At 41.0% G+C, this 12,363-nt stretch overlaps 1 protein-coding gene across 1 annotated transcript; it reads right to left on the minus strand.

Moving 5' to 3' along the window:
- Positions 1–4,791: 4,791 nt before the first annotated feature.
- LOC308397359 (putative nuclease HARBI1) lies at positions 4,792–7,383 on the minus strand. Its single transcript, XM_080883211.1, has 4 exons — positions 6,726–7,383; positions 6,537–6,649; positions 6,340–6,451; positions 4,792–6,259 (listed from the first exon to the last, which is right to left on the minus strand). Exons 1-4 carry the CDS (start codon positions 7,156–7,158, stop codon positions 5,877–5,879), a joined length of 1,041 nt encoding a protein of 346 aa, XP_080739337.1. The 5' UTR covers positions 7,159–7,383; the 3' UTR covers positions 4,792–5,876.
- Positions 7,384–12,363: the final 4,980 nt, after the last annotated feature.

Below are 12,363 nucleotides of genomic sequence, written 5' to 3' on the forward strand. Positions count from 1 at the left end.
TTACTGGTAGAGTGTCTGTTTTGATTTTGATGAGAATCACCGTGTGTTATGCAGTTAAAGTTGCTTAAGAGTATTTAATGAAGTTGAAGAAATATGAACGTAATAATGTTGGGTTTGAGTCCCTGGATATTGAGTTAAAGTCTCAAGTAGTTTGGTAGGGAATTGGCTAGGTATATTTTAGAAAATTAGACCAGAAACTGTTCCAGAAGTAACAGCGGCTGGTATTGGCCGTAAAAAAGTTACCTTTCTTCGGTTGGACCCGTTATGGTAAAATTTGTCAAAATTGTGTAGGCGAAAATTGTTATAGGACGGCACCAGAAGTTGCTAAGAAGCACATAGCCCGGAGGTTATGCTCCCTCCTGGCCGTGGACGCGCGGTCTTGACCTGTCGGCGAACAGGGTTAGTTCAGTTTGGCTTAACTGTGGGGTACAGGGCATCCCGGAATCAAGCTAGGAGTTAGAGTCTCCTCACCGTTTTAAACGGTGTCATGTGCTTTTTTGGATACTGTTAAATTGAGTTAGGGATTTTAGAAATTAGGTCAGAAACTGTTCCAGAAGTAACAGATACTGTTTGATTGATTACAAAAAAGTGACCTTTCTTCGGTTGGACCCGTTATATTAAATTTGTCGAAATTTGTTAGGTGCTGAATCTGTCAGGCCTGTCAGTGATTGTAAATATAAGACGTCTTTTGTAATATAAAGTAATAAAGTTTTGTCTGAGCTTTGTGTGACCCTGTGTGTGACGTGCAGCTGCAGCGCTGCGAGCTATTTTTAGACTGTGTGTGAACATGCAAATGAGCTGTGACGCGCACAGAGGACTTTGCTTCCTGTGTAGCGTGTTATTGAGTTTTATAAGTTTGATTTGCAAACAATGATACATGCCTGTAATTAAAACGCTGATTTTGCTGATTATAATATTACAAATAAGGTTTTGAAGGACTAGGGTGTGAATGATGTTGGGTTTAAAGCTGAAACTCAGAGAGGAGTGTGTTGGGAGACTGGCATGTAGTCTGCAGTGCAAAGGTGAGCGTCTTGCCTGCTGGTCTATTTAACAGTGATGAAAATGATATTAAATAAATCTCTCAGTGTGTTGATACAGGTGGCTACGGGCCTGGACCAACTGCCCCCACAAGCGCAGCGGCCGAAGCAAAATTATAGTAATGGAAACCAAACTCAGCAAGAATCAGCAGCTGTGGAAAAGACAGCAGCTAGCAGAGAATTAAAGGAGAAATTAAGAGGTTTTAACACATAAAATTGGGGCCAACAGACTTGTGGAGGTTGGGAAGGCGTCCGGTGCATCACAACAAAAAGGTGAAAAAAAACACACAAGCAGAGAAATGTGAGAGAGAGGCACGTGCTAGAGGAATGCCTCGTTTGAGAAAAGAACGTTAAATTAGCCCATTTACAAACGCACATACACGCAATGAAGAAACAGCTTACACCCATGAACACGTGAAGATTTTCCAGCAAGTAAAGCAGTGAAACTTAACATACATCCGCCGTTAAATAATAAAGTTTATCCACTACTAACAAATAAACTCTCTGGGTTGCAGGACAACAACTTAACTTCAAAAAAAAAAAAAATCACAACCAGTGATAACACGACAAATTTTGTGGTTAATAAAAGTCAAATTGTGACATGTTTTCTGCTGATTGATTAATACAAGTGATTACTAAACGAAAGAAAATTCCAATTTTTTGTGCTTTTAACCCTTTAAGACCTACCATAGAACCAAGTTCGCCAGAGCTTATATTATATTTTTACATGCTGTGGAGCCATTTTTGGGACCATTTCAAGTTGCTATACATCAATACAACCATTATAGCCCAAACTTTAATAATATGTCTGCATTAGGTGCATAGTAATTACATAAATTGCAAAAAAGTGCAATAAACTACAAAAAAATTGAAAATCGTTTTTGTTTTTTTAACATATATTTCTAGTTAGAGAAATTTAAGAGGCTTATCCCTCAAAACTGTAAATACAAAAAAGTTACACAAACTAGTTTCCCACCACAGGAAATTTATTTTGAGTGTCTTCATAGTTTTATTTTTGAAATACACCAATTTTTGTATACTGCAGGAAAAACGAAAATAAATATTATAGTGCAAATTTGCAAAATAACAGCATATGCATCAAAATAAACTATTTCCAGCAGTGCAATATGAGTCCTAAGCATCCCAGAAACGACACATAAAGTCATAAACTCAAACATAACTTTTTAAAACACATAACAAGTAAAACACAAGCTCATAAGGCCCCGATCATAAAAAAACTACATTTCCGCAAAATGACGTCACTTCCGGTTTCGGGCAGGTCATGCGGTCATGTGATAGTTCGCGCTGATGGACGTAGGAAGTGTTACAAACAGCTGATGGATCGGCGAAGCGTGTTTCTGGAATATCATGTTTTTGTTGCTGCAAGTGATTTTTATGCAGTTTTTGCAAAGCTATATGTGGAAGGAAACTGTGACCTAGGACAAGCTGATGGCATAAGATGTAAGTACAACTCCTCCAGTTTCATATGCAAAAAAAATTATTGCGCTAGCTTACGTGGTTGCAGAGCTACCGGGATTTAAAAATAGTTACGCAAAACGGAGCGTGCCCGCTCCGATCGGCTGTAAAGGGTTAAACACGATCTTAGGAATTTTAACATGTACCTGTGTTGTCCTGCCAGCTTGGCGGGTCATGAGTGGATAATATGGTGAGAAAAAACAAAAAAAGGGGGAGAGAAGGCTGACACAGGGCCTGGTCCCGTTGTTTCTCCCCCTCTGAATAACACAGCCAATACAACATCACTTTCCTGTTCGTTTGTTTTTGTTTGTTTTTGTTTTTGTTTTGTTTTGTTTTTTCTCTTTATGCTTGGTTACAGGCTGCTTTGTCACCCGGAAAAGCCGAAGCTGACCCTGGACTCCTGCTCTCCCCTCTACCATCTTTGCTCTCTCCTCCACCATCTTTGATGTGACCCTGACCAAATGCTAAAGCAGCTGGACCCACAACAACGACTTGAAAACGTCAACAGTGCTGCAGGAAAACGATCTCATGCAGCAGAGACGGAGAGAGTTAAATCCAAGGCCCGTTTCACTACACAGGGAGATTTCCGTCAGCGTCTTTTCTTTCTGAGAAGACTGAGAAAGGCCCGGCTCCCACCACCGATTCTGACCACCTTATATAAAGGAAGTATTGAGAGCATCCTGAGCAGCTATATCACTGTCTGGTTCGGGAGCAGCACCATGCCGGACAGACAAGCTCTACAGAGGGTTGTGCGATCAGCTGAGCGCACCATCCGCTCCGAGCAGCCTGACCTGCACTCAATCTACAGCAGGCGGTGCTGGACCAAGACCAGGAAGATCGTGAAAGACCTCAGCCATCCCAACAACAGACTGTTCTCTCTGTTGCTGTGTACGTGACAAATAAACATCTGGATTTGGAAAACGAGGCACTCGCAAAGCCACCAGCATTGTGCCTGATCGGACACACCCCCTCTCACACACTCTTCACATTCTTGCCATATGGAAAAAGACAGCTTCAGCTGACGGAGCTGTGACGAAACGCCCATTAAGCCCAGATGAAAAGAGAGGCCGAGCAAAACCATGCTGACCTTAACCACTCTGCATTAAAACTGTGCAGGACAGTGACGGACCAACACTGACCATCGGGCAGCAAAAAGGGCGTGCCAGAGACAGGAGGAGTAACTGAGGTCAGGAGGCACCTCAGAATGGACAAAACACCAGGAGAAAATAAGCTGAAGGCACAGGTGTCGGGGCTCGGCCAGGAGCTGACCTCTGAGAAGAGCCGAACAGCAGAGCCGCAAAAGGCCGTGGAGCAAAGCAAGGAAAACATCGATGGACTTCAATCTGAAGTGGACGGGAAACATTGTGAGGTTTCTGCCCCTCAGTAAGAGCTCAAGGCATCAGAGCAGAAACTGAGCATGGCTCAGGAGGAGCTGGCTGATTATCGAACCCATCAGACTTGGAGTCCCAGACACACGACTTGACATCAGGCTCAGGGCCTCAGCAAGGAGATGAGAATAAAGCAGAACGAGCAGCAGTGACAGCAGCTGAACTTTGACCTGAACAAAATCTTGAATTGGCTGGGAGAAACAGAGGAAGAGCTGGAGCAGCAGCGTAGACTGGAGCTTGACACTGACATCCAGACGATTGAGCTGCGTATCAAAACCCTGAAGGAGCTACAGAAGCAAAAGGGTCAAGCTAAGGAGGAGTGGAATAAGGAGAAGATGCAGGACACTGGAGAAAAGCACTGCATCAATTGGGGCCAGAACCAGTATGGACAGAACTTTGAGCAGCAGCACCAACGGATGCAAAACGGACTGAAAAGGAGGAGGGCAGGACCCCAGGGCACGCTTCAGGCCGTGGTTTACCCAGAACACCAGGGCCCTGTTTCAGGAAGCCGGTTTGGAAAACTCAGAGTGAAAAACGACACTCACGGTTGAGTAACCCCGAACTGTCCAACTCGGAATATTCCGTTTCAGAAAGGCTGATAACAATTAGTTCAGTCAATGCGGAGTTGCTTTAACCCCAAGTGAAGCGCGCGGACGAGGATACATAAAGCCCTGATAAACGGAGCACAGATTAAGCGAGTCACCATGGAGACGGAGGGAAAGAAGGCGCGGTCAATGTATTTCACAGCGCTTGAGGCCGAAATTCTGATGGCAGCATATGCCGATAACATGCAAATTCCGCGGAAAAAAGTAACACAGCCACAGCTGCAAAAGAAAGGGAGCATGCATGGCAAAACATAGCCGACAGAGTCAATGCATGAGTATTAATATAAACATTGATCTAGGGATTTCCACCCATTTAACACGTTATTTTATCATATGTTATTTTATTTGTTATTTTATACATTTTATTTTGTGATGTGATGTGAGCGCAGGTGCAACCCAACAGGCCCCAAACGTGCCTGGCAGCAAGTAAAAATGAAATATAAAAATATAGTCCAAACAGGTAAGGTGTAATTGTATTATGAGCCATAGTGCTTGGTCTGTTTGTCCCATGTAAATTAATTGCAGTTAGAGGCTACATTAATTTTCTTTCTGTAAGCACTTATTGAAATTATCTGAGCACATTACAAGTACATATTTGCTTACTCTGTATGCTCAAATGTGACCCGTTATAGCCAACAGAAAAAAAGCGGAGGCCCGAAAAACAGGTGGGGGTCCTCCACCACCACCACTCACAGAGGCTGAGCAGTTGGCCCTCAGCCAAAACAGTGGGCGCCCTGTGGCTGAAGGCATCTCTGCGGGGACATCCTCTGAGTCAATAACCCCGCAAGACACAAGTGCCTACATAAGGGGTAAATTCAAAATAATACATGATGTGCATACATCCTTTCTTCACAGTCACCTTTGCAGTGCGACACATTCATTTGATAAACTCTTTACCATAATGAATTATTTTGTAGTGAAGTTATTTTCCGACTGATTTTGCCTTCCCTCAGCCTTGGTTGTCTTTGAGAGCATAATGACAATGAAGTGTAAGGTGCTTGGTATGTTTGTTAATTGCCATTTGGTCCCTTGTAAGTTATAAGTGACCTGTATAAACCTCATATTCTATCAGTTGATGGTGGTGGTGTACTGCATCTGGTGCAGCCTCCTGTTGAGCCAGACCAACATGCAGTTGTGAGTAATACTCCACAGATTATATGAGTTTACAGTAGAACAGCAATGTTGTTTATTTCTTTACTGCAGGAAAATAATGAAGAAACATTGACAGCTGTTACAGAGGAGGAAGCAACAGAGACACTTTATGAGGTTTACATCTTTTAATACTTTGTGTACAGGAAATACAGGCGACCAATAAAGCCAGTTGAACAAAAAATCTGTTTATTCTTCTTTCAACATGTTGAGGTGATGGGTCAAAGGAAATGATTGTGACATATGGTGTCTCTGACTGCGCTTCCATCTTGTATGTCCGTGGGAGGGTCAGGATGTTCATGGTTTGGATCACTGCTGATGTTTGGTTCAGAAGGACAGTGTTCTCCTCTAATTGTGGCAATGTTGTGAAGAATCACACATGCCACAATAATGTCACATGCCCTTTCTGGGGTGACCCTGAGTCTTTGCAGGCACTGGAACCGGGCCTTAAGCATTCCGATAGTCATTTCAATTCTGGCTCTTGTCCTGCAATTAGCCAGATTATATCGCTGCTGTGGGCCCGGTTCAGGGTCAGAGTAAGGGGTAAGCAAATAGGGTAAACATGGATACCCCCTATCACCAAGCAAGTAGCCAGTGAACTCTCCTAAGACAGAAGGGTACACTTCAGTTCAAATGTCCCTGAAGCAATTGGTCTTTATATATTTTAAAGTATTCTCAACTCACCATGTCCAAATTTTGTGCTCAGTGTACATTCACGGAATATTTGTGAGTCATGGACAGAGCCTGGCCACTTGGCTTCCACATTTGTGATAATGTTGGCAGCATCACATATGATCTTCACAGTGCAGAGAACACAAATTAGCATCCATTACTATAATGAAATAATTTGTTAGTTTGACATGCTACAGGGAACTATGTACCTGCACATTAATGCTGTGGAAAGACTTCCTGTTCACATAGTCTCCTTCATTTACTGAAGGAGCAATGATTGGAATGTGAGTGCCATCTGTACAGCCAATCACGCCTGGGAACCCTGAAAATAAATGTGCAATTTAAGTAGTAGTCCAAGTATCACCACATCATACATTAAGTTTTGGTCATCCTGATACCTGCAATTTTGTGGCATCCCTCTTTGATAAATCTTGTGGGTCTGTGACCGGGGAACACCACAGACGAGTACAGGAGACGTTTCAGTGCAACTGTAACATTCCTGACTGCCCGACAGACGGTAGCCTTGGAAACGTGCTCAGCGTCACCAATATTATACAGAAAGCTCCCGTTTGCAAGAAACCGAAGTGCAATACAAATAATATGCAATGAACTGAGAGCATGTCCGCGATGTGTCACATGCGTAATATATGGCCTGAGGATGTTATCCAAATAAATTATAGATTGTGCTGAGAAACGGTAACGTTCGCACAGAAAATCATCAGGAAATGATAAAATGTCCAAACGCGCTCTGATCACTCTCTCCCGGCGGAGAGCTCTGCGGAGAATTTGGGCTTCACGATCTACTGGCTCTTCAAGGAAGTGGCACGCCATGTCCGACACTTCCTACTGTCAGGTTTCCGACAAAGGGGCGGAGACAGTCAGGGTTAGTTGTAGTAAACCTGCTAGGGGGCAGGTTAGCTTCACGGAGTGTGTCGTCATAGTGACTCACTCAGGCTGCAGCTGAACTCGCTTTGTGAAACCGAAAACCCAGAGTTTTCGTTAACTCAGGGTATACTTACTCAGTTTTTCCACTAAACCGGCTTCCTGAAACAGGGCCCAGAACAGGAAAGTGATGAACACAAACACCCACACAAACACACACATCTACATTCACTGACTCAGAATGTAGAGAAACACACATATGAACATATGCACTCGTTGATTGAGTGAGAAATGACACACACACCTGCAAAAAATCAAAATGCTGATTCAATTCACTGAGAAGTGATCCACACACACACACATCTACAAGCTTGTGCAATAAAGAGTGACACACACATACGCTGATGCAATGAAGAATGCTTTACTAACAAATGCTGCACACAAACATCCGAATATGGAGTCGGTTACAACAACAAAAAGCCATTGATTGTTTATTGGCTAAATGCATTTCATGCCACACAGAGGGCATCTGTGTAGATTTAGGGGACAAGGTCTAAAGCAGTGTGGTTGGGAAAATAATATCTGTGCATGATGTCTATTTATGGCTTAAGGCCTCCACTGAATTGTGTACTGTGCTTGACACAGGCTGATAAGGAGCAGTGGTACAGAGTGAAAATGATGAGTGAATGATGTGAGTTTTATTTCGGAGAGAATATGAAAAGGTTGTGTTGATTTGACTCAGTTGTTTAACTTTCTGCCAAAGCAAAACATTTGTGTGTAACCAGTGTCTACTATTGAATCAAGTCAATCTAACATGTCTTTGTCAGTGAAAAAAAAAAAAGGAGTTACGGTGCCTGTATGCCTACACAATATAGTGTGTGAAGTTTTGGTTGATTTTTGGGTTTTGTTTGACACTAGGTTGATTCTATCAGTGAGGTTTGGATTGTTCTCTTTCTCTAAGAGAGAGAAGGATGGTTTTATGTTTGGACATGTTTCCAATGGGCCCCAGTATCTGTTATTATATGAGTGTTTTATTGTTTACGTCTGTTTTTTCCTTTTGTTACAGTGCACTGAGATAAGAACATCTGAGAGGTGTGATCCACCGGTGGTGATATTTTGGTATTTTGTGAGTTTCTGATTTAACAAATCAGCTCTTTAATCCAGGCCTGAGAGATTGAACTTTAAAGCGCTATAAAATATTCTTATTGAAAACAGTCGCAAAGTATTTTTTCTCCATGATTACAATGAGCTTGGGAGAAAATTCACTTATATGGGACACTAATTGAATGAGAATTCCGGAGCCTAAAAGGATTGCAGCGAGTCAATCCAGTCCAAAGAAGGAAAAACAAACAAGGAACTGTTTCCTTTAAAATGATGACGTCATCTTGCTGGTGATGGAGCCTTGAATAGGCTGCGCATGAGACTCCATTATCAGCAACTTCTGGTATGAATGTGTGTGGATGTATGCATGTGACTGGACTGTGATGGATTGACGACTAAAAGTTTTAACTGACTTGATACTGAGACAAAAACGGTACTGACTTTAGGATTAGTAGATGTCCACGGACAATTCACCCAACCTGCAAAAGAAGGGTGGATGTTTTGTCTTGCTTTGTTTTGTTTGCAAGAACAGAAGAATGACAGAGACTAAAGGGGGAGGCTTTAGCTTCACTGCAGACTTAACCCTTTGGTTGCTAATTTTGAGTTACTGATGTTTGCATTAAGAAATTTGTGTTTTAGTAGCTGCGTTTTAATCAAGGTATCATATTATATTGTTGGGAATGTTAAATGCTAAAGTGAAGAAAAGGTTTGATTCCACTCATGACTGAGCATGTTATTTTTAACCATAGTGGGTCACTGTAAAGAGTCAATTAATTGTATAAAGAAAAAACAAACAAAAAACCCTCCACCGAGGTCTATGAATAATAGGGGAATGATAGGCAGCCACACTAAAAATGGAGATATGTAATGATAAACACTGGTCCCCGTCTTTTGGGTGCTTTCTTGAAGTACTCAAAACTTTAAAAGTAAGATAAAATAACAGGGGCATGTGCTGAGGGGTGGTGCTGCACAAGAACAAGAGTAAAATAAAGAAAATATTGTTTTTAGTTTCGAGAAGTGCAAATTAAAATGTACCATTACACTCAGAGGATCAATATGAAGCTTGATATTTGTTAATTTTGAATGAAGTACATGACTGGTGACTGTTCTGTCCTGAGCTTTTGTTTTTACAGCACCCGCTTGATCACACCAATGGTTTCTCGCCACCGAGGAGGGGTACTTGCAAACAAAAATAAAGAACGGGGAGGAATATCATCAAAACTGGAAAAAGGTAATCCCCAAAGGGGGTGATAACGCCATAACTTTCACTTATGGTCAAATTCTCAAAATTTGACCCCGAACTCGAAAAATTCTTAAAACATTTAGAGACAAAGTGGAGATTTAGATAAATATAATGTCGTAAACCACATAAGGATGAAGTATTTGATTCAATAAGATGGTGAAATAACAAGCAGCAAAATGTTGATCATATTAAGTATGTTTATTCAAGGGTGCAGAGAAGATTATTATTATTATTAAAGACAACAAATGAAATAACGAAAACTAGAAGTGGAAAAATTTGCGTTAACGGTAATAAAATCAAAACAAAAAGGAATACTAACTAAAACTGTACTGAATGTTCACAAAACTAACTAAAATTAACTAGATTTATAGCAAAATGTGTTTGGTTGCATTGATGTGTGCGTGCCCTGCAATAGTAAAGTTAAGGCAGTACGTTAGTCGAGTCGTCTGTGTGGCTGCTCCGTCCACGCGCAGAATCAGGTCAGGAAAAGTCGGGAAACAGCGCCAGAATAGAATTGAGGATGATTTTAATGTGACTGTTTTGTAGACATAACAAGAGTCTTGTAGTGGAGAGGGACATAATGACCTCCTGAGACCCAGAGAATAAGAAAAAACAGGGAGAAAATATTTTCGTTTTTTCGTTTTTTCTTTTTTTCTTTTTTCTTTTGAATAAATCAAGTGTTATTAAAATAACAATCTCAAACGATGAAGATCAGGGACCAACCCAGAAGTCACTGACACTTCACTAGCCGTAAACTATTGGTTCAGGAATAAGTGATGGCACTGAACTTTCTATTTCACAAAAGTCAATTTATTTAGGATATCTGAGGAAGTACTGATTTTATTTGGAGACACAAAGGAACATTTGGCACTCCCCTCATCTCACATCTGTTTCATTGTTACACCCAACCATTCTATAACTGAAATGCCTTGGACTGTTAACCATTTCAGGCAAGCGGAGTGAACCATATTTTGCTAGACTCTCATCGGATGGGGGCTTCCTTTTATTGATCTTTGGAGAGAAGTCTTCATTACTGGTACTATTCAGGTCTTGCTCACAGGTTTGTCCCAGGATTCTCAGCCAAGAGGAGCTTAAACTCCAGGTACTGTGAGTTCTTTTCACACATTGAGATCACTGATAACTTTTAGCAACGACGTGATCTTGTAGAAACAATTAGGTGTTATGGATTCAACTATAATTGCGACTCTTATTTTTTACTTTACTGGAAAAGATTTCTGCATTTTACCCATATTTTATTTTTAACTCAAAATCAAAATTCCAGATTCTACTACATGTTGGTTTTGCACCAGATAGGATGACAGATTTCAGGTGGCCCTGTGGTTTTCTCTGTTACATGTGCCACTGCATCTCGATAATCTTTGTGTGGCTTCTTGTGGGTCCTGACCCTCTCATATTTTGAAAAATCTATGTTTGAATCTCCCTCAATAATTGTGTTAAGAATTCTCTCCACCTTTGTCAAAAGTTGTCTATTAGGAAAAAGTGAAATAAATATAAATATAAAGTCCCAATGTGTAGAGCACACATTAATAAATTAGTCATGTTCTCTGTGAAACTAAATAAGCCTAATTCTTAAAGACCCCTCAAATTATTTACTAGATGTTTATTTTTTGAATAAAATAAAAATCTGAGTTTAACAAAACATTTTAAATTTAAATATCAAGCTTACCTTTCTTTTTCCATGAAATGTGCTTGTGGGCACGCCAGCCATTTTGAAAAGGTGGGCAAAACAATTGGCAAGGCCACACCCCCACACATGTGATATAATTTTAAAGGTACTGTTGCCCTCTCTAAGAAACATCAGGACTTAGAGGAGTGGCAAGTAGAGTATGCGAGCTACAAGCAAAAACTAAAATGTGTACTACAGTGTGCAAAAATGAAATACTGGGTCATCAGGGGGTTATGAGGGACATTTATAAAACTAAAAGTCCCACTAACCTTAAAGTGCACTTGAAAAGCTCACACAAGAAGGTTAACCTAGCTTACCTAGAAGAGCTCATCAGGGGGAGCACACTCCCCCTCCTTGAAGGGCTCCCCCACTCAGCCCGCATCCCCAGAAAATAGCTAACCCCAGATAAGGCAGCGTGATGCATCCCGAGATAACAGGACTGGGACATCTAAATAAAGGTGTGAAACAATCGCCTTCAAAAGGTTATCAATTCACTTCAACCAAAATTAGGACCACTCGGTGCGGCAAGAGTTAATAGTTATTAGTCTCAACACCCAGGGATAACCAGAAGAGCATGATTGATATGATGGAACTGAGATTTTGTTACACTTAATTTTTGTAAAACACAAATAAAACTAAATTGAAACTAAGGATTTTCAGAAAATAAAAACTAGACTAAACTAGCAAAGAATTGGTAAAAACTAATTACAACTGGTAAAAATTGAAAATCTGGAGTCGAAACTAAATAAAAATAACAACTAATGGAAATGGCGAAAAGTTAAAACCCTGGTGCAGAGATTGGCAAATCTGACCAGGAAACGTTATAAAATGGATTGTCAGGATAGTCAGCGTTAAAGCCACTTTTGACAGTCCATACTAGGATGGCATTGGACATCTTCGGGGCGGAAAAGGGTTGGTGTGACCAGGGTGTGGTTTGGCTTGTTGTATGTATATTTGAGATCATATGGCTCTGGATGGACCAGTTACCAGGGCATGGAACGAGGACAGACTCATTAAAGGAGGAGAAGGAACTTCCTGGGACTGGAGATCCTCTGGGTGAGTGGTTGATTAAAAGCATGCATAAAATAGAAGTTATCTGTTGTTATTGATTGGTAATAGATTG

The sequence above is a fragment of the Rhamphochromis sp. 'chilingali' genome (assembly GCF_963969265.1).
Source record: "Rhamphochromis sp. 'chilingali' genome assembly, chromosome: 5".
NCBI classification, from domain to species: Eukaryota; Metazoa; Chordata; class Actinopteri; order Cichliformes; family Cichlidae; genus Rhamphochromis; species Rhamphochromis sp. 'chilingali'.

Excerpts from the sequence above, each read along its gene's own strand:
- LOC308397359 (XM_080883211.1), bottom strand. The coding sequence starts at position 7,158 with ATGGCGTGCCACTTCCTTGAAGAGCCAGTAGATCGTGAAGCCCAAATT. Across the intron at positions 6,650-6,725 it reads GGGATGCCACAAAATTGCAG|GGTTCCCAGGCGTGATTGGC; the intron begins GTATCAGGATGA and ends ATTTATTTTCAG. Across the intron at positions 6,452-6,536 it reads TCCACAGCATTAATGTGCAG|ATCATATGTGATGCTGCCAA; the intron begins GTACATAGTTCC and ends TGCACTGTGAAG.